The sequence below is a fragment of the Fonsecaea multimorphosa genome (genome assembly GCF_000836435.1).
Source record: "Fonsecaea multimorphosa CBS 102226 unplaced genomic scaffold supercont1.1, whole genome shotgun sequence".
Taxonomy (NCBI): Eukaryota; Fungi; Ascomycota; class Eurotiomycetes; order Chaetothyriales; family Herpotrichiellaceae; genus Fonsecaea; species Fonsecaea multimorphosa.
The window spans coordinates 367,322-388,215 of NW_015971635.1; the positions used below are offsets into that span (position 1 = coordinate 367,322).

Below are 20,894 nucleotides of genomic sequence, written 5' to 3' on the forward strand. Positions count from 1 at the left end.
AGAACAGAAACAACGCATATGGACAGCCTCTCCGTATGCACATTACCGAGCTCCCCGTACTCGAAAGTGCGAAGCCGTGACATTTCAGCCTCACTCCAGGCTCCCCTGATTCTGAACCATTCGACAACCGTGGGGAGAGCTTCTCGTCCTCCGCCAACAGGGTTGCTTTTGGTCAGTGGGGCCTGCAGAAAAGCCCAACTGGCAACACATAGTTCCCAGAACCTGGGCCAGGCTAAGAGTCCAACCCTGGACGCCAGGCGAGCTTCGTGCAGGTAACTCCCCATCCAGCGTCCACAGCCTGCCTGGCGAGCCACATGGGGGTTGCAGGGTAGCCCAATGTTGCAGGCTCAAAGGTCTCAATGGCTGGGAATCTCCGGACAGCCCATACCCCTCCCATCTGCAATCTCCCAACTGCTGCTTTCGTACGGCGAACGCCTTTATAGGTAGAGCCTCGAGCAGACCGACAGTGGACCGCGGAGACCGACTTGATAGCTATCTTTCTGTGTACCCTGTGAATGGAAGGGCTCGATCATCCACAGTCCCGCCCCAATGACGCTTGATTGTTCTGCAATGACTGCTCCGGCTTTCGATGGCAAGGGCCCGGGACGAACATGTGCCCTTTGTAAAACCGGTATACACACACAGCCTCCTTAGATGAAAACCACCGTGCTGGGGAGTGAACTGGGACTAATTTTTATGTTAGGTATTCCCTGGGATATCACCTTCGCAGAGTGTACCTATTGCCGGTTGCCGTTCTGCAAGCATTGCTGGCTGCAACACCAGCCGAGCCATGCCCTGGCGTCGGTCTCGATGGTGCATGGAGATACCCACGATCCCAGCAACAAGAGCAATCCCCAGCCGTGCTCGTCCTGTCAAAAGCGGGCGGCGTGTCGATACGCCTGTCTCGAATGCCCGTACACGCTGTGTCGAGCGTGCTGGTTCTCGCGCGGCGTCAACACGCACCCGCACCGATCCTTCAAGGTGATCGAGGCCAAAAGCGCCAGTAGAAGCAGCGACACCACTTCGCCCGGCAACTCCTGCTGCAAGGACGCCGCCGCGGTCAACCACTGCAGCGCGTGCTCGACGGCATTCTCGCTCGGCCAGTCGGTCATCTTCTGCAAGACGTGCTTCGTCGAGCTGAACGAGCCCATGTACCGGTGCTTGAGCTGCTACTCTCTCGGTCACAACCACCCGCTGAACCACGAGCCATGGCAGTGGACGTTCCAAGTCGCGAAGCCAGGGTGGCTGGCCAGTGGCATCTACTGCCAGCAGTGTGCGCAACGTAAGTTCCAACAACCAATCGTTGGGCCAACATCCAGAGGCTAGCTAGTCGAGATGGTATAGCTCTGCTGACGAAAGGTGTTTGCTGGTTCCAGCGATGCGGACCGTAGAGGCTCTCAAGGCCCATGCCCACACAGACTATATCGACGTCTACACCGAAGAGAACCTGAACCATGTGATCGCCAGGTCGTGTCGGGAGTGCCAGAGAAAAGTCATGCGTGTTGACGGCTTGGTGGCAAATGGCGGGGAACAGTGCAGTCTCTGCTTGCATAGTATGTGTCTTCTTCCTCTTCTTCCTCTTCCTTCTTTCCTTTTGCCGGGGTGTGCTCGTCGTTGACCTGCTCCTCAGAGACGACGCCTATCTCGCCCTTACATTGTCAGCAGTGTGACCAACTGCTCAAGCTGTGTGCTCATTGCGTGCAGTACGCCAGCAAATTGCACGTCCACCCGATTCCCAGGTTCAACGACGCCGCCGACCGGGCGGAGCACGGGCGGATGCCGCGCCCGACCTCGACATACGCGACGGCAGGGCCTCAGCACTCACCTGTCATGCAGCAGTCGCCGCGACCGAGTCAAGGCCCATTCAGTCCTACTGCTTCTCCTAAGCCCCCGACGCAAGGCTACCTCGGACCCGCTCCCGCGCGCCCACCAGCTGGACATAGTGTCCCTCCCACGAGACAGCGGATCAGCAGCACTCCGCCACAGGCTCTTTGGTCAAGACCTCAAAGCTATCACGTCCCGAGGCCGACGAGACCCAATGGCGCTGCACAGCACCAGCACCAGCAGCAGGCCTTCCTCGACGAGGTCGTCAGCAGCATCGCCGTCGCGTCCATCACGAACGCAGCCGTGGCTGCAGAGTCGAACATGATATACGGTGACGGCTCCAATGGCTCGGGCACTGTGGGTACCGCAGGCACCGGGACTTTCGACACCGGCACAGCAGCCGCAGACCCGACCTGTATGGACGCAACGCAAGATGTCAGTGGCGTGCAGATCACGGAGTGGACGACGGGACAAGATACGTGGCAGGACACGGCGGTGTACGACTCGGGATGGGAACTTGATGACTCGGGCCAATTTGATTCGTCGTTCTGATCCCAGGAGGGTGGCCGGGTGGTTTTGCTCGACGGTGGTAAGGGACTGACTGAGTCAAGTTGAGAGTCAAAGTCACAGCCACATTAGTGATTGCGAGACACAAAGGAAGATCTCTGAATGCTTACTCTTCTACGAAGAGAGAGGACAGCTCTCTTCTTAAGTAGATGTAGGAGCGCCACAACTGAACACCTTGCCTGCTTGCTGTTTGTTCAAGTGGCAGCTTCTGTAAGAATGCAAGTGGGCAAAGCTGCCCGGTACAGGAAAGCGCAGCTCAATCTCATGAAGAACTTGAACAGGCAGTAAGATCAACCCAGCACATGTTGGTGACAATATCTGGATGCCATCGTTCGGAATACAACACGTTTATGTTCATCTGGGTTGTTTGCTGGGCGGCTAAAGCATCATCCCATCCACTTCGCCAGGCTGCCTTCGAGGTTAAGTTTATCTCAGTACATGAGCAATGCCTGTGTCGAATACATGTCAGCCCGGACTATTTGGAGATAGAAGCCAAGATATTAGCCCAGAGCCCCTCGTGGCGCTGCCTTGACGAGTTCCCGCGGCGGCCGTCCGGATCGCCGTCAACAATCTCCTGCTGCTTTCCTTTGGCTGCGAGCACTCCCTTGACCCAATCACCGGCTTCGCGGACTGCCCTCTCAGGATCGTCAGGGCGGTGCAGGAGAAAGTCCTGGATCTCTGCAGGCGACAGAACCTTCTCCGGGATTTTGTCGGCAAAGGCCTGGGCCAGCTCTTCCAGGCCGACACGTGCTTCACCATGGCTGTTGCTCGCCTGAAGCCGGAGGAAAATGTTGTGAGCCTGTTCCTTCGTGGCCAACTCGAACTCCAAGCGGTAATCGACGCGGCCAGGACGGGTCAGCGCAGGATCAAGGCGTTCGGCGTAGTTGCTCGTTAGGATCTATAACATTTGTTAGCCTCCTCAGTATCGTCTTAAGTCGCCATTAGACTTCTCTCAAGGGCCACAAGCCGACCGAGAGAATGCTGACATACCAGAATGTGGCCTTCGGGAGCACCGATGCCGTCAATCGCATTCAAGACACCGGAGAGAGTGACAGCGCACCTCTTGCGGCTCTTGAGGGGTCTCGGAGGATCCGAAAGTTCCTCCGACTTCTCGTTGGGCTCGGTCTGATCAGGGACTTCACCCCTATCAACATCTTGACCTTCCCTCGTCAAACCAGCACTGTCAATATCTTCAAAAAGCACAATACATTTGACTTGACTGATCCGACGCAGTAATTGATGAAGCACACCGTCGGTGAGCCCGTCCGAGAAAGTAATCGCATATACTCGCAGCTGGAAATGCGCAGCAAGGGCTGTCACCAACGAGCTCTTGCCCGTGCCAGGTGGCCCGTGGAACAAGTAGCCTCTTCGCCACGGTATGGACCGTCTTCTGTACCAGTCTTTGCCGTTCAAGTATCTGTCAATGTCGGCAAGAAGAGCCGTCTTGACCTGAAACCCTGTCTCGACTGATTCAAGGCTCCGGGCAGAGACCGGTGTGCAAGAATTCCACTTTCCTGGATCCGTAGAGGGGGTATAGAGTGAGATCGAGCATCTAGCGATGTCGGCTTTGTAACCCTCGTACGCATCGTCAAGGAGATCTTCAATCGGTTTGATAGACCAACCCAGACAACGGATCGTACAGGCATCTCCCTCCGAAACGGGGCGAAGAAAGAAGCTCCGGCCCCTGTAGTGCAATGCCATATTCGTCGGATCCGGTACAAGGACGAGCTTGCCATTCCTGCCACGACTGGCTAGGCCCAAATGGAGTTGGTTCTCCGGCGATGCATTGATCATGTCTGTGATAGAGCCATAATAATATTCGTTGGTCCTCATGCGCAATTTCTTCTTGTGGTAGAGCCACCACAACGCCAGGTAAAGTTCGTCTCCGGAATCTAAATGAACAACCATGGTTGTGCAGTAGAGAAGGACGTTCCAAAGGAACTGGCCGCAGAGTTGGCGAAGCAGTCGGACGAAGAGCAGAACACCAAATCCTCCAACAAGCATGGTGGACAGGAGCCTCTTGGCCCAAGGACGACTGGAAAATGCATGTCGATAGTGAGGAAAGAAAGTTGTCATTAGATAGATAGGGACGCTGACAACCGGGTCTAGCGAGCCGAGAATGGCCGCTGCGAGATCTGGACGGCCAACTGGCTCAATGCTACCTCTGTTCCCGTCAGCCATGATGTATGGAGGCATGAAGAATCTCAAAAAATGCTGCAGAGACTGTATTTATATCGCTGACTGATGCAGGCAGTCCTGACGCAGGAGTGATGTTTGTGAAAGCCGTGACTAGCCGCATCGTCACCTTGAACAGAACAGTCGGCTAATCCTCAGCCAGTGCAGGAAGCACTTCACAGTTGTTTCAAATCCCTTCGATGTCAAGTTCGTTGAGAAATTTGTCAGCTTGCGCTTTGGCGCGCTGTGCAGCAATCAATCTCCGTCGTTCCTCAATTTCTTTCTTCCTTTCCTCCTTCTTTTCGTCCCGTTCTTTGCGCACTCTCTCCGTCTCAAGTCTTTCCTTCTCAAGAGCGTCCATTTCTTGTTTCCTCTCTTCTGCGTCTTTGCTGAAAGTGTAGAAGCCAGTTCCTTTGGTCCTGATTTCAGCACTGGCGTCGTAATGTGTCTCCGGAGGAGGAGTGGCAGATTTGTCCCTCTTCTTCGCGATTTCGGCCATGCGATCAGCAATGGCTTGGTCAGGGTTGAAAGCTTGGTGCTGAATAGTGTCTCCATACAGAACGTTACTCGGCATTGTTGGTCTCGCAGAAAGTCGTTCTTCTTCTTCAGCAGCGTTGGCCTGCATACGTTTCCTTCTTTCTTCGCGCGCAGCCTGCGCTTTCGTTCCTTTTCGGAGTCGACCAAATTCATCCATATATTCCACAAGTTCCTCTTCGTCTACACTACCATCATCTGACTCGCAGCTGTCAGTGTCACCTCCCTGACGTTTTGCTTGATCTTCCGCCCACTTGCGGTCGAAATCGACCAGACCACGGTTATCATGGTCCTCTTTGCCAATGTATTCGCCACGCTTCATGGCGTTGTATAGGCGGACTTTGTCCTGCATCCTTCTCTTGGACCGATGCAACTCTGCATCATCGACCGAGCCGATATCATCCCGGGTCTTGTGGCGTTGCTGGCCATCTTCGAGGTCGGCGGCGGAACGTTTCTTGACGTTCTTATTGTGCGTAGTGAAGATATCTGATTTGTCTTTAGATGGACGCGATCGGCCAGATGTGTCCTTTGGTTTGGCAGAGGACGAGCTGGAGATCAGTGATGCCAAGTTCGTAGAGAAAGCGAGAGAAGTGGAGGAGGAGATTTCCTTGGCTTTGGTCTTCGAGGCTTGTTTAATGCCATAGAGACTGTCTGCCATGATGCCTACCTTTAGTTGCGGAGAGTCCCTCGATTGATCACGACTCCATGAAGACTTTGGGAACAACACAAAAGACCACGAGGCCGGGATATTTTCCGCAGGAATATGACAAGGCTGTGCAAGGCTGTGTGACATTGCGCGCTTTTCCTTTTTGGGCCATCGGAGGGTCGGACGATCGGGCTCGGGGCAATTTGAGCCTTTTACCTGGTGAATAGTGCCTGGTAGGTAGTACGGGAGTACTTGTATTACGCTTCATCCATGGTCCTGCTCATGCTCCTTCTCTCCGAAGGCTCGTTCTGTGAGCAACGCCCACAAATATATTACTCAAGCTATCCAGAATATCCGATGCGTGCTACATAGTGAATCATATATCCGCAACATGCGCTTGTCCCTGGAAGAGCAAGATGCAAAGGCCGCTCGCCGACGTCGAGAGAAGCCTCAGTTGTCCTGCAATTTGTGTAGGAAGAGAAAGTGAATGCTGCCCCTACTCCCTTAAGACGCTGGAGAGCTCACCGGCGGCAACATAGATTGAAGTGTGATCGCTGCCATCCCTGCCACAACTGCTCGCGTCGGGGGCTTGGTGATTCTTGCCGTTTTCCAGACTCCAGCCTGCCAGAGTCAACGATTACGAAAAGTCCGGAACAGTTGCCTGCATCAAATGTCAGGGACCGGGTGAAACAGCTCGAGACTCAGGTTGACTACCTGATGGGTGCCTTGAAGCAGGCAGCCCCTACTCCACCGGCATTGCAGGACAAGGTGCTCTCAACCCCAGACCAGGACCACCACAGAGAAGACTATCACCAGGATCCACGACTCCTTGCGGATACAAATGGGTGGTTTCAATACTCTCAAGGCAGGGATAGTTATGTTGGGAGTGCGCATTGGCTGGCTATCTTGCGAGGCGTAGGTTTGTGCTTTCGGTAGCTTCCATGGGCCGAGAGCTGACCAACCTATATTCAGATTCCTGCACTGAGAGATGTATTCCAGACTGGTTCTCCAATTGACGACGAAGACGACCCAATCAACGAGGCAGCAGAGGAAGAGCCTGACCTCCTCGGATATTCTGAGAGAATCAACAGAGAAGACATTCTCAAGGCCATCCCTTCGAAGGATTTCGTCGATACTTTGATTGCCGTATGTTTTATCAATACCGATAATGAAGCAAGTCAGTCGATGAATACGTCTCATCTCTAGTCTCTGCGCTGACTCCGACAGTGATTGTTCATCCTCAGACCTTTCAGAAAGAGGTAGGGCCCCCGCGATATCACAGCCAGCGTTTCACCACTAACACTGAATTCAGTACGACAGATTTTGGGAAGATCCGACATCAGCGTCAACAATGTGGATCGGATTGTTGTTTGGTCTGATGTGCCTTGCAGTGCAATATCAACAATTCTCCCCAAATGAGGAACGCCGATTGCAAATAGCGGGGTCCCAACCAGAAAGCCTCGTCCGGCTGTATCGTCAGAAGACTATTCAGTGCCTCGTCCTGAGTAAATACTTCCAGGGCCCTCGATATGCAGTGGAAACCCTCTTGCTCTATTTATTCATCGAGGCCTTGAGGGGAGATGAGACCAAGAATCTGCATGGCCCCTGGGTGGTATGGGGAACCCTTGTCCGAATTGCCTTCCGAGCCGGCTATCATCGTGACGGATCCCATTTCCCCTCGATCTCTTGCTTCGAGGCTGAGAGGCGCCGCAGGGTCTGGACCATGCTTGTTGGCTGGGATATGTATCTCTCTATCCAGTTCGGACTGCCGCGCATGATCAATCCTTCGCTTTGCGATACTGCGGATCCAAGGAGTCTCCTTGAGGAAGACCTTGACGAAGACATGCTCGAATTGCCTCCTCAAAGGCCCGAAACTTCCCGAACTGTACCTCAATTTCACGTCGCCAAAAATCAGCTTCTCTCCATTTTTGGGAGGATCAATGATCTTACGATGGCGGCGGATGCTTGTCCGTACTCGGAGGTCTTGAGACTGGACAAAGTACTTACAAGCGCTTACGAATCGATTATCCCCGTTTGGAGACCTACACCACGCCCACAAGGCCCCTCATCCTTATCGCAATCTTCTGCTACTATCAGCGTCCGTTGCACTTTTCTGTCCTTCATCTATCACAGAGCACAGATTGTCTTGCACCGCAGATACATGTCCATTGGCAGAAATCATCAACAATATGTATACTCATACCAAGTCTGTATCGAGGCTGCCCTCACAATCCTTCAGCATCAGTGGGCTCTATACCTCGAGACTCGAGTCGGTGGTCAGCTGTGTCGCCATGGTTGGAAATTTCTGTCCCTACTTACGCAGGATTTCCTTTTTGCAACCGCCATCCTCTGTGTTGAGCTCGGGGAGGAGATTGCTCTGGCTGATCCAAGTTCTCCCAATTATGCACAGATTTCCATCGCTGGCGGCGATAGCGGCAACTATGCAGGCCTGGGCGACCGCGTGTTTGATACACTCAGCTCATCATACATTGTGTGGCTGCAATCAAACGATTCAGAATCCTCGCAGGAGATAAAAACCGTTGTCGCGGCGCTCAGACATCTGCTTGGCAAGGCGCAAGAAACTGAATTCGTCCAGGCAAAGAAAAAGGCCCCGACGCCGTCGACGTCTCTTCCTATTGCAGGCCAAGGAATTGACGAGTCAGGAAATACGCAATCTAAGCAGCGACTTCAAGGCTATGGCCTTGAAGTAGAGAAGCCAAGGAGTGCCGATGTTTATTGGGGCCTTGGGCACTTTCCGATTTGATTGTTACAAACGAGAAGTTACTCGTTCGGCTCCAGGATAAGGACATGTATACCTAGGTATGTGCAAGAAACCATCGACGTAAGTTCCTTCATAAATGCAAAGTATACATTCCAGAACTGCTAGGTGAGTGGGCTCTTTGGGCAGTACAGACTGTGACGCTGAGCTTGCATTATCACCTCATAGAGGAAACTGGCCCGGGACCATCTTGGTGGCAATATGTAAATGGGTAAGTTGACCCCTGGTGCTCAGCAGCGGCCCTCACCCTAATGCCGGGTGATGCCTACGGCGGATATTTAGCTCTTTAAGGGATGCTGCCGGAACAGCATCTCCGTGGTGCGGGAGCTTCGCTCAGTGACGTAGATGGTGAACGAATTGTTCTGGAGCTCCGGAACTGCGCAGGCGATGGCTATAAGAACTTTCATTCATATCTAGATATGAAAGATTACTCCATTCCTTCTTCCACAGCATAACTCAGTGGTTTGTGACTCCGAAAGCAGTTCTGGTAGACGAACAAAGAGCGGAAACAGAAAAGCACCATGTCTGGCCAAGCATTTGCAGCCCTCCGGAAAACGCAGGGTGAGGAACTTGGGAGGCTTGCAGAAGAGCATTTCAAGCATGAGTGAGCAAGCACACAGCCCTCAGTTAAGATCTTTGACATCGGACCAACTGACCTGCACTTAGTCTACAAGAAGAAGACCGCGACTTGCTGCGTTCTGCTGCATCCAAAGCCTCCAGACACGCCCTCATCGGCTCACTCGCCGGTATTGCACTAGGAGGCTTCCTCGCCTACCGTCTACGAGCCAACCGCAATGCCATGTATCAAGCCTTCCGTGCCGCCGAGAAGCCCACGCACGTCCGTTTCGCAAGCGGTCGCGAAGAAGCTATTCCGGACATCAGCCCTTTGTTACAGCCCACGCCTTTAGGAGACTTTGTGACATACGCTTTCTTTGGTATTGCTGGTCTGTTTTTGGGGGGTGAGGCTGGCTTGCTCACTGGGTCCTGGTCAGCCAGAAGAACCATCGCCCGAAATCCAGATCGTGAGGAGAGGATCAAAAAGGCGTTTCGGTCGTTCAGGGCAGATGTGCTGAGACAACAACTCAAAGAGCTGGAGGCAGGGAAACAGGAGAGCATTTGGTCATAAACCAGAGCGCCGATGACTTTTTCGAATGGTCTTTGATTGGATATGCAGGTAAGGTCATTCATTATTGGGGGTTTTAAAATACACTTTCACAAAATGTTCAAGCACTACATTCACAACTGGATCTAGGCTCTGCTTTCCTTCGGGAATTGTGGTCGTCATCCAATTCTTGCTTCTTGCTTCCTGCTTCCGAACGACGGCGATCGGGCTGGGCCGCGCTGATATGTTCACAGGGAGGAAGTATCCCAACCGCGTGATCTGGCCTTACAGCCGCTATCTTCATCGACATCCGAAAATACTTGGTTCTGCTCTTCCAATGCCGTCGGTACGAAGCCCACACATGATCTGATTTATGCAGTCGGCTGTTGCTTGTTCCTCAGCTCCCTGATTCACAATCATCATGACGTGTGACGGATTCGCGGACTGAAAGAAGCTGCTGAATGCAGTACGTGATGCCGTGTTCTTTCCACGAAATGATGCTTTGTTCTCATCGCAAATGTGTCCACGTGCCATGAAGACAATGACAGCACTGTGGGGATGGTCCATTGAGAGTCTTCACCGCGAACAGTTCATAGTCATGCTTCCATCTCCTTTGTCACTAATTTGCCTATTACCAGCGCGAAGGCACTGTCAGAAGTCGACCAGATCGCATCACGCTCATGCTTTCACCTCCACTCTATTCACCACTTCAGGTCCCCAAATACTGCCACAACTACACATACATATATATATAGAGACGACAACATCTCTTCGGGTCTCTTGGTCCATCGCCAAGGATCCATGCGATTCCAACTTTGATCTACACTCGCCTAACGCAGAATAACATCTTCAACCTTTGTCGCACCTTTCTCTGCTCGAGGATATTCTTGACAGGTTATCAGCATGTCGATCAAAGAGAACCTGGATCTAAAAGTTGTCGACAAATTGGGTGACGTCGTACTTGAAGCTGGGTGTTTGCTATGGGATGCACTGTCGACTGGCGCAGATGGACACCAATCTTCCGAAACTGTCCAAGAGCTGCAACAAAAGGCCCCTTTACGCATCCTGGTGTCATCTAAGGTGCTGACTATAGGCTCACCAGTTTTCGAGAAGATGTTGCATGGACGCTTTGCTGAAGGACAGCATCACTTCAACCAGGAGAATCCGCCAACAGTGTCTCTGCCGGAGGATGATCCTCAGGCAACACTGCTCTTCTGCGAGATCATCCATTGCAGCCGCGGCGTGCACCACTTTAAGGGCTACAAGGCTCTTCATGAACTTGGTATCTTCGCAGAAAAGTACATGTGTACCAACGCTCTTCGCTCTTGGTTTCGCAGCCAGCTGTCGAGATTTGGCCGCGACGACAATGACTGTTTCGACACAGAGTCTCTTCTGAAAGGAGATATAAGTGTACCGCAAATGCTCAAGTTGTGCTATGTCATCAATGATGCCGATCTGTTTGCGCTCGCATCCAAGACGTTCTACACCCACATTAACCCAGCAGAGATCCATTCCAAGCTCGAGGAAGTGTATGAGGATGAAGTGCCTGCACGTCTGATTGAACTCCTGTGCGCTTTTGGAAAGCGCTACATCAATGACCTTGCTGAGGTCGGCCCAGCACTGCTTGCATTTTTGTGTCAGGAGCCTACGTGGTATGGCTATTTCGCCCCGATCCCCACGGAGCCAGATCCCAGTGATCCTAACTCCAACGATTCTAACCCCTCGGAAAACGGATTTTGCTTTGGGGAGACCATAAGGATCGGGATCGTCAGCGCTACACTCGTATCTCTGTCGCTCCTGCCTTGCAGCGACCCTGAGGTCAATTCCAGACGATCACCAGGTGCCATGCTACGCAAACTCCAGCGCGTGCGCGAACTTGACTTCCGCGACGAAAAGCTGAACTGCCCAAAAGAGCTTCACTGTCAACGCATTCCGGATCCCTACCTTGTAGAGCTATTCGACAAGGAGATCAAGGCAGCAAACCAGAGGGCGCGTGGCATTTGCCTAGGGTGTGCAAAGGACGAGACCGTGTCCGTGTCCGACATCGACATCCTTCAAGACTCAGATCCATGCTGTGAGAGGCATGCCTCATGGTGCGAGTAAGGTCTCATTGAGGATATGGTCGTTCGGGGCAGTAGTGTTGGGATTTTCTTATTCAGCGACAGGAAGCAATTGTCTGTTAAGTGTCGAATGGAAGGTACACAATCATCTGGTACATGCTTGGTAACCGTGGACCACTGCAACTCATCAGATTGGAAGTCGTCAAAGACATAGGGTTAATAAGTATGTGATTCCCCCCCAACCTTTTCATCTTCACCTGCAACAGGTTAATGTGAATTTCTATCTTCACCTTTGTCACATTTGCCTCTAAATGCCAGATCCGCCGCTTCAATTTGCTCATTCTCTTCTTCTCTTTTTCTCTCACCACTTCTCCGTCACCTCAGACATGACCTTCGGCTTGCTGTCTTCTGAATATACCGTTACTCCTCATTTCGTTCACTCAAGGCAGAACAGCACACCCACATCATGGCTTCTCCATTTGAAGCGGAGCTCGTCATTGTCGACCCGGACGGCGACCTGGTTTTGAAAGTTGGCAGTGATCGCAGTATGTCGGAGGAAGACGAAACCGACTCTCAAAACGGCAACCACAAGTCAAGGAACAGCAATGACGACTCAGGGAGCAGTAATGACGACTCAGACACGGCTCTGCAGGATATCAAGAAGAACGAGCAACCAAAGACCATACGAATTCGTGTTTCTGGCAAGTTCATGACCATGTGTTCTCCGGTATTCAAAGCTATGTTGGACGGGTCTTTCCGTGAAGGTCAGCTTACACTAAGCGCCGTCGAGCCACCGATCCTGGAGCTGCCGGAGGACGAGCCAATGACCATGGTGGAATTGTGCAGGATCCTTCACCACAAATGGGACGCCGCTCTGGGAGCATTCCCTTCGTGCGCCTTGCCGATAGCGATTGCGGCGGACAAATACGGCTGCACTGCGATCATAAGATCATGGTTCCATCATCGCTTCTATCAAGAAAAGGACAAACCAAGGGTGCTTTCGACCTCCAAAAATGACCTTGCTCAATTCATCAGCATAGCATATATCTTGGATGATGCTGGAGCATTTAATTCCTTCTCCCGTCAGGCATACCTGAGATGGCGCACAAAGGATGGGGAAAACGAGGAGTTCATTTCTGAGCTCCAGCGCAACCATCTTCCATCAAAAGTTCATCGTGAGTTTGTATCCGAACGAGTCTCCTTCGTACGGTGCCTTGGTACTGACAGTTGTCCAAGACGTTCTGGAACGAATGGCCGAAGCTCAACTTGAAGAGCTAAGCAGGATCAGTTCCGAAGCGCTCGTTCACCTTTGCGAGGACAGTGGGCTAAAAACTAGTTTCGTCATTTCCACATTGACCCGAAAGGTAGAAGTACCGCAGGTGTATGATGTGCAAGCATACAGAGTGGCACAGTACCTCAAAGCATTATCTGATCTCGATCTTTGGCCATACGGTCTCGATAGCGGATCTTTGTCTCTGGAAGAAGCCATTTGCATGGTCCGGCAGCTTGCCAAGCAACAGAAGCCTAACGATAACACGCTCTGTTTTGAGGACGAATGTGCTTGTTGTGGATTGTCTTGGAGTGGGACGATCGAGAACGAGGTCAACCTCTTCCAAGATGAGCTGCACGGACTATGTCTCACCTGTTTGAAGCGCAAGGACCTCTCAACATCAAAACTGATCCAAAAATGCAAAGAGCATAATTATGTTTCCAGCCAATACTGGTATGTGGATTCGGGCCGGGACACGCGAGACTATCAGACACTGGTGGACTAAAGAGATCCCGTGCTCTCCATCAAAGGGGCAGCGGAGAAGGCAAGATATCACCGAGCACGACTCTGCTCGCTAATGCCATGGACGATGCACGACAGACACGACAGAAGTGGACGGAGGAATAGAGCTGGTTCAAGCGGCGTGGCATTCCTCTCATTCCACACAGCGAACAGTCACAAATTCCAGAGCAAAGCTACCTAAAAGTAGTGCGCTGAGTCTGTCTTTGTGGAGCCTCATGCTCCGAATCTCCAGTTCGTGATTGACCCTTATCTCTCAACGCACCGGCCTCAACCGTAATAATGTCATGAAATGAAATAATAGGAACTGCCGCAACTCCTCGGCTACGAGCCTGCTGTTTCCTGAGCGAGCAGCCGAAATCATCTGTGCTCGGCTAATCGACTGGTGTGAGGTAGTGAATTGACATGAAGACGGAGAAGGGCTACCTGAATTAGCCGTGTGGGTGCCGTGTCAATGTCCTCGATAGGATCTTCGACGGGCTGGCTAATTATCAAACCGGCAATGAAGAGCCGGACGGGGGAGCTCGAGATTACTTATCGCTTGCTGCTGGCGTCCACCGGACATATGACATGTCATGGGACGTAGTAACTAATGGCTGCACCCCGGCACTGGTTTGACACAACATATCATGCATGCATGCTACATCCGGGATCTTCAGTCCCATGGCCCCACGGGGGAATCCCTACTTTCCCCAACATTTCCCCCTCCTCCTCTTTTCGTCTGCCCCAAATCTCCCCGCCAATAAAGGTCCCCCCAAACCCCCTTTTCAAATAGCCAGCCCGGCTAGCGAGACAGCCGGCAATGTGCAAGCAGGGGGGAAGTTTGTGTGACGTGGTCGTCTCTGGAAAATCACACCTCCCCCTTCTCCGGATTCTCCACATGCTGGACACCCCGGTCCTCGCCCTCGCCCTCGCCGGCGGAGGACCCCTTGGGCCCGACCTGGATGACAGTCTGCTGCTGCTGCTGCTGCTGCTCGTCACGCAAGAAATCGTTGAGGGGGCGACGGGGCAATTTGCGAGCGACGCGGACGGGGTCCCAAATAGATTTTGAGGCGGCGAAGATCTCGTCGAGCTCCTCGAGGCTGCGGCCCGCGGTCTCGGGGAAGAAGAGGAAGATGATGGGCACGAAGAGCGCGTTGAGCGCCGCGTAGACGATGAAGTAGCGGTACCCGATGTCCGTAAAGGCCACGGGCGTGACCTCGGCGACAAGGAAGTTGAACAGCCACGACACGGCCGTCGAGATGCCGCACACCGCCGCGCGCAGGTGCACGGGCGCGATCTCGGACGCGTACAGGAACGGGATCCCCAGGAAGCCCACCGTGTACACGACGTAGTACAGGTACAGGAAAAAGACGGCCGCCTTGAGCGCGCCGCTGTCGTTCGGGTTCGACACCAGCCCCGTCAGGCACGCCATGCACACGGCCATGCTGCTCGAGCTGAACAGCATCAGCTTCCGCCGCCCGAACCGGTCCACTGTCCATGAGCAGAGGCAAGAGCCTAGGATGATGGCGAATTGTGACGCCGCCGCAAGGATCCGAGAGACCGTCGCGTCAAAGTGGAGGTCGGATTCGTAGATGGACGAGGCGTAGTATGTGATTGCGTTGACACCTGGTGAGTTTATGAGTCCACGTCCATCTACAGAATTAAGAAGCAGAGTAGAGCTTCTGCCGGCAAAGGCGTATAACAAACGAAGAAAGAGTACGAAACGACTTACCAGTCATTTGGAGGAAGATCTGCACACTCGCGGCCAGCACGACCCGATGAAATGTCCGCTGAGGTCCCATCTTGAACAAAGCCTTGAGAGACACCGTCCCGGCGAGCTCCAGCGCCGCCTGAATATCGCGAATCTCCTTCTGGACCGTCTCATCGTGGGCGTCGACGTTCCAGAGCAAGCCGATAATCTCTCGCGCCTCCTCGACACGGTTCATCTTGATCAGCCAGCGAGGAGATTCGGGCAGGGTGAAGATGAAGGTCAAGACGATGACAGAGAGGACGACTTCAAATGCAAAAGGGAATCGCCACGACACTGATCCGGAGTAGTAGGAGAAACCAAAGTCGATCCACAGAGCGAGAGCCAGGCCCAGGCCGCAGAATATGCCAAACGCCGACACGTGTTCGCCACGACTCTCTGCCTTGGAGAGCTCCGATTGCCAAACGGACACGGTTGCGATGATACCGCCGGTCCCAAGGCCCACGACGATGCGAGACACGATGAATTGCGCAAAGGAAAACGACGTTGCCATCAGGATGGCGCCGACCATCTGGACCGCGGTGGCCAGAAAGATGGTGCCTCGCCGTCCCAGGACATCGCCCAGAAAAGTGCAGGCGAGGGCTCCAAAGGTGCCAGTCAAGGTGTAGAGAGCGATAACGGTGCCTGGGAGAGTGGTCAGTCGCCGATACACTAGATGGCCTCGTCATTGCTGGTATAGGACCTTACCTTGGATGGTGGAGTTGTAATGCTTCTGCGCGCCCGTCGTGTCAATCACGTCCATCTTGGGAAACGCCCTGTTGAAGGATGCCGTTGTGAGCACTCCACCGGCCACAGCTTGGTTGTACCCAAAGATCATGACCGCAAACATGGCCAAGGCCCAGATAGCGGCGTTGAGCCAGCGTCCACGAAGACCCCAGAAGCGCTTCATGGTGGTTGGGAACGAGTTGCGAGTTGTAGAAAGGGAACAAGCAGCTTAGTTACGTTGTTTCTTTATGTTGTCAATGCTTATTCCCACTCAGGGCGTCAGCGGACATACAAGGGAGAGGTGAGCTTCTGGTCTGCACCCCATGAAACGTGTATGCTCCCCAGCCTGGGGATATATTGAAGGAATGCGGGCAAAATCCTGGTTCTTTCCCCGCTTCAAACGTACACCCGCTTCCATCTTCGGCAAGAGGATGTAGATCCCTTTGCGTCGGCTGTCGGATATTCCTTCGGGTACATTTCCAGCGTCGTCCATGTCTCTTTCGAAGGATATGATGCGGAGAAGGATGAATGATCATATGGCGGGGAGGTACCCGCCAAACTTGGGCCTCCGATGCTGGTGGCTTGCCCTAGTCGGGTCCTTGAAAACGGGTTCGTGTTCGGGAGCAAAAAGCTTGCTTCGAGACCGTCGCAGGGATGGCGATCGTTCAAACACTAATTCAGTGCTTTGCCACGCCATTGGATATCAGCTCTAAGCGTGCTTTTGCTGAGGCACGCCAATGAGATTGGACTTGCTCCGTTGTCTCCGGGCTATCCTCCCGGCGGGCTGAACGGGCGAGGCTTGCCTTCCCAGAACCAAGAATATTGCACAAGTCAGGCTTTCAGCACAAGCTCAGGGACACCATGTGCGACCTGACGTGCCTGGAAAACCAATTGTGTTGCATCAATAGCAGATATGGCCGACCAGACTTTGATATTTGATCTTGTGTGGTCAAAGCGCCTTGATTTCTTTATTGAGCTGACAATTATGCACTAACCACATTGGAACTAGCTTTCTCGGGTAGTCGGCTCTGCGGCAATTTTCACTCCAACCACCTTTTGCCTTGGCTTCGCAACACCAAGCAATATGCATCCCACTAGCACATTGTCCTTTTGCAAGGGCTCGGCAGAGCCTTCTGGCTTCCATGTCTCTGCATGGAGGCGCTGTGAATCAGCTTGGAATGCAGGAATACTCATCTTTGGTGCCTGCAAAGGTGCCGCTCCGACGCCGAGGAGGCACTTCGAAACGAGACACCGGCGGAGATAGCACAGATCTTGGTCCGTCTCGGCCACGCCACCGGCTTATATAGACCAACTGGCCAGGTTACGGAGTTGCGGGGTCAACGCCGTGACCAATGTGCGCAAAACAGCCATGCAAGAGTTGCCGGCAAACGCATAAGCGTTCTTGCCAACAGAAACAACGTCCGGCAAACCCCAAATCAGACGTCTTGCGAGCCACCGGGGCAGCCTAAGTTCCCCCTTCCTCCGGTACAGTGACTGCTCAGTGGAGTGGATTTCGACCTTTTGTGATTGATATACAACAAAGGCCACCTGCAATGCACCAATGGACAATCTAGCCGTATGCTCCCGCCAAAAAATCTTCCCTGGCCAACTTGGCGACCACCATTACGATTTATCAGACCTAAATCTGCGGATCCGGTGAATGTTTCTCTCAATCGCTGGCTTGTGCGTCCGGCTCTCTTCGCGATACAATCTGCTTTTCTATGTTTGTATGTAATTGGGCTTTTGGGACGCCCTAGTCCCAGCCTCTTCGCCTTTCTTTGGCCTCCTACCTTTAGCATGTCTAGCCATGTCTCCATTCCGAAATCGTCTAAACGCCGAATTTTCCCGTACAATTCTCCTGTCATGGGACCATGATTGGACGATAATTCCACCCTTTTGTATAATATTGGATATTTACCTGGTCGAGTCGCTCGAGTCGCGCTTTGAAATTCATGTCAAGCCTTTGAAGGGTGATTCGGCACCGCTGGCAGGGCGTTCAGCCTATCTCCAATTCCGAAGTCGACAAGAAAGCGAGCTAGGCTAGCTTTCTTCGACCTGCATTCGTACACGTGTGAAAATGGTCGCCTTGTCCACGCGCACTTTGACACATTGTCGGCATTGGCTCGGGTCTCGAACATCATACCCAGACTCGACTCGCAAGTGGAATCGACCTCAAATGTATCCACCATGTTTCGCAAAGTGCATACCTGCCGCGAAATAGAACAACTTTGCTGCGACCATAAAGTTGTCCTGGTCCGCCCACTTCAACAACCTCTCGTAGAGTTCGCTCAGCGGCACCATCACTCTTTCAATCAACTCGCCGTCGTCGAGTTTTTGTTCCGGCATAAAATCTTCTTCCGCATTCAGCTTCACCTCCACCATGACCAGCTTGATCGTGGCATTTGTCATTCCGGGGTCACTCGGCAAGGTAGGTGACACATCATAGACCCTCCCATCATACCCGGTCTCCTCCTTCATCTCTCGGATTGCCGCTTCCTCTGGCGTCTCGTTCTCGTCAACCAATCCCGCGGGCCATTCGACAGTGTATTTGCCGATGGGCGGACGATATTGCAGGACTAGCATGGTACTGGGTGGCTTGGAAGGGTGCACAAAGATGTTGCCCATGGCCACGGCATCAACGCCAGACTTTGGGGTTGTCTTGCGGATGGCGATCTCCCAGTTGCGAGGAGTGCCTGTCTGGTCTATGAAATCGACTCTCTTGAGCGTAACCCATCTCGCTTGCGCGGGGTCTAGATCTGTGATGGAGACGATTTGTGGCTCTTGTGTCTTGGGCGACATGATGTAAGAAATGGACAGGCAGTGGCTTGAGTATGAACGCGCCCCACAGGTCAACAAAGTAAGAGAGGAGAGGTCCGCGTTTAGTCGATGGATTGAACAGGAGGAAAGGCCACGACCGGAGGGCGGAAAGAGATGGACAGTCACATGCGGGTTGATTGAAGCTAGCGAACCCGGGTATCAATGACGTCTTGGCTGCCAAGACATTTGTGGCTTGGCGAGTTAATCTCGACCTCCACCTGCAAGTGGCTCAGCAGGTACCTAGCCAGAGCTACCCAGTACATACCACCATACCGAGTACAAGTAACTTGCCAGCTACCTAGGTATCATCCCGCATCACCCAGGATAAAGCACGCTTCCTCCTTTGCCGCGTCAACAATACGGGCAATAAAGGGAAAATCTGATAAAGACTTAAGGAGGCATAAAGAAAGCCCCTGGCTTCACAAAACTTTGAGCCCCAGAACGACAAAGAAATGTTTGCTTTGCCTTGTGCCCCTTGCCCGGAGCAAACAATGAACGATCTACAAATGCTGTTCTGAAAGATGCATTTCTTTACTGCCACTGTTCTGCCCTACACTGTGGGAAGCACCATGGGGGGTGACCTCTTTTATATATATATATATATAGATATATCCTGCTCCCAGGGATGTTACAATTTACCCACCAGCATCCTCGCTTTCCATCACAACATTCTCAACACAGTTATACAGGCAAATAAACATCATGAGCGCTCAACTCGATTCTCTCAACGATACCACAGCCTCCAGCAGTGCCGCTGTCTGGAACCCACGCGGCAAAATTGTCCAGACTCCGGATTATCAGCTGTACGAGGTGGCTGCGGACGGCGATGCCTATTTTGCAGTCTCCTCGACGTCGGGCAACGAAGAGGTCATGGTGCGTGTCTCGAGCCAAGCACTGTGTAAGACGACGGTCTTCTTCGCGGCACGGTTTGAGACAAACTGGATGCCGGAAAGCGGTAAGTTTACACCCGAGAACCCCCTTCGGTTCACAGAAGATTTTGACGCGTTTGTGACCTTTCTCCACATTGCCAGTGAACATGAACTAATTCCCACGCCACCACTCAGCCTCCTGAGGTCCGTGGCTGCGCTGCTTGACCAACACCTCTTCAAAGGCAAGCTTCCTGATTTCTTCGAGGAGAAGCTCTCGTCCTGCTTCCCGCGGCGCTTCCCTTTTTTCAACGACGTGGCCGTCGCCCTGGACCAATTTGCGCTCTCCGGGACCTTGATCGAGACAAATTCGCTTGCGCTCCTCCATTCTGCATACCTCCTCAACCTGCCGTCTGTCTTTGCCACCGCTTCACGCCGGATGATGTGGCAAATGTCAGTTGTGGATGTCGACACTTTGCTTCCGAACGATCTGAGGATGTTGGTGCCAGGAGACTTTGTCGACAGCTTCGAAGACGAGGCTGTGAGACTCCGCGAGGATCTAGTCTCGGCACTCCCCAAGGTGTTCTACCCGGACCCCCACGGCGAAATGCAGTGGTACTGCTACTTTTGCCACCTCATCCCGCACGAAGAGCGTTGGATGATCGAGATCATCCGCAAGTCGGACACCTGGGCAGAAGAGAGCAGGGCTGGGCCGGTGGCGCGCCTCCAAGATTGCTTCATGGACTACATGCGCATGCTGGGCAGGCTGGAACAGCTGCGCGAGTTCGACGGCCGCCGCGCCCCCTGTGGCAGGTTCCGCCTCCGCCAGCCCGACGTCCTAGAGCGCGAGATGCTGTTCGACGTCTACAACGCCATCGGCGGTCTGTGTTTGCCCTGCGTCAAGGCCGGCGGCGAGTTCAGGTATCGTCGCTTCTGCGACGTACACCAGCTCGATCTCACTACGGAGTGCTCAGAACATGAGACTGTAACACAGGACGTCGAAGAAAGCCAGGCGTAAGGTATGGTGAGATATGGTATGGAGCAGAAGATAGTCATGGCAGCATTGGCAGCAGATTCCACGAGGGTTGAAGAGTGCTAGCGGACGATATGACAGACAACAGGAGACAGGTAATACAGACAGAAACATGGAGGTAATGAGAACTATCCGAAATGCAAACAAGAATTTCCTTTCAACACCTTTGCCCCTATGTTCCCCCTTGAGCAGCTGATCCGAGATGGCAGTGTATCCTTCATCATCGCCCTAAACATGTCTACGAAGT

At 53.0% G+C, this 20,894-nt stretch overlaps 10 protein-coding genes across 10 annotated transcripts; 6 read left to right on the forward strand and 4 right to left on the reverse strand.

Annotated features, from left to right (window-relative positions):
- Positions 1-1,378: 1,378 nt before the first annotated feature.
- Z520_00134 (uncharacterized protein) lies at positions 1,379-2,376 on the forward strand (the record flags this gene model as incomplete). The annotated part of the gene is made up of 2 exons (XM_016770655.1): positions 1,379-1,553; positions 1,631-2,376. The coding sequence occupies 2 exons, from the start codon at positions 1,379-1,381 to the stop codon at positions 2,374-2,376; spliced, it is 921 nt and encodes a 306-aa protein (XP_016637565.1).
- Positions 2,377-2,866: 490 nt separating this feature from the next.
- Z520_00135 (uncharacterized protein) lies at positions 2,867-4,395 on the reverse strand (the record flags this gene model as incomplete). Its single annotated transcript, XM_016770656.1, has 2 exons — positions 2,867-3,289; positions 3,382-4,395. The coding sequence occupies 2 exons, from the start codon at positions 4,393-4,395 to the stop codon at positions 2,867-2,869; spliced, it is 1,437 nt and encodes a 478-aa protein (XP_016637566.1).
- A 358-nt stretch (positions 4,396-4,753) lies between these two features.
- Positions 4,754-5,758, reverse strand: Z520_00136 (uncharacterized protein; the record flags this gene model as incomplete). Its single annotated transcript, XM_016770657.1, has 1 exon — positions 4,754-5,758. The coding sequence occupies one exon, from the start codon at positions 5,756-5,758 to the stop codon at positions 4,754-4,756; it is 1,005 nt and encodes a 334-aa protein (XP_016637567.1).
- Positions 5,759-6,137: 379 nt separating this feature from the next.
- On the forward strand, positions 6,138-8,510 carry Z520_00137 (uncharacterized protein; the record flags this gene model as incomplete). Its single annotated transcript, XM_016770658.1, has 5 exons — positions 6,138-6,216; positions 6,360-6,661; positions 6,719-6,923; positions 6,974-7,005; positions 7,059-8,510. The coding sequence occupies 5 exons, from the start codon at positions 6,138-6,140 to the stop codon at positions 8,508-8,510; spliced, it is 2,070 nt and encodes a 689-aa protein (XP_016637568.1).
- A 536-nt stretch (positions 8,511-9,046) lies between these two features.
- On the forward strand, positions 9,047-9,651 carry Z520_00138 (uncharacterized protein; the record flags this gene model as incomplete). The annotated part of the gene is made up of 2 exons (XM_016770659.1): positions 9,047-9,129; positions 9,192-9,651. The coding sequence occupies 2 exons, from the start codon at positions 9,047-9,049 to the stop codon at positions 9,649-9,651; spliced, it is 543 nt and encodes a 180-aa protein (XP_016637569.1).
- An 879-nt stretch (positions 9,652-10,530) lies between these two features.
- Z520_00139 (uncharacterized protein) lies at positions 10,531-11,730 on the forward strand (the record flags this gene model as incomplete). Its single annotated transcript, XM_016770660.1, has 1 exon — positions 10,531-11,730. One exon carries the CDS (start codon positions 10,531-10,533, stop codon positions 11,728-11,730), a length of 1,200 nt encoding a protein of 399 aa, XP_016637570.1.
- Positions 11,731-12,153: 423 nt separating this feature from the next.
- Positions 12,154-13,462, forward strand: Z520_00140 (uncharacterized protein; the record flags this gene model as incomplete). The annotated part of the gene is made up of 2 exons (XM_016770661.1): positions 12,154-12,862; positions 12,924-13,462. 2 exons carry the CDS (start codon positions 12,154-12,156, stop codon positions 13,460-13,462), a joined length of 1,248 nt encoding a protein of 415 aa, XP_016637571.1.
- An 864-nt stretch (positions 13,463-14,326) lies between these two features.
- Positions 14,327-16,115, reverse strand: Z520_00141 (uncharacterized protein; the record flags this gene model as incomplete). Its single annotated transcript, XM_016770662.1, has 3 exons — positions 14,327-15,084; positions 15,191-15,850; positions 15,914-16,115. 3 exons carry the CDS (start codon positions 16,113-16,115, stop codon positions 14,327-14,329), a joined length of 1,620 nt encoding a protein of 539 aa, XP_016637572.1.
- A 1,988-nt stretch (positions 16,116-18,103) lies between these two features.
- Z520_00142 (uncharacterized protein) lies at positions 18,104-18,730 on the reverse strand (the record flags this gene model as incomplete). The annotated part of the gene is made up of 1 exon (XM_016770663.1): positions 18,104-18,730. The coding sequence occupies one exon, from the start codon at positions 18,728-18,730 to the stop codon at positions 18,104-18,106; it is 627 nt and encodes a 208-aa protein (XP_016637573.1).
- A 720-nt stretch (positions 18,731-19,450) lies between these two features.
- Z520_00143 (uncharacterized protein) lies at positions 19,451-20,632 on the forward strand (the record flags this gene model as incomplete). Its single annotated transcript, XM_016770664.1, has 1 exon — positions 19,451-20,632. One exon carries the CDS (start codon positions 19,451-19,453, stop codon positions 20,630-20,632), a length of 1,182 nt encoding a protein of 393 aa, XP_016637574.1.
- Between the last annotated feature and the right edge of the window lie 262 nt (positions 20,633-20,894).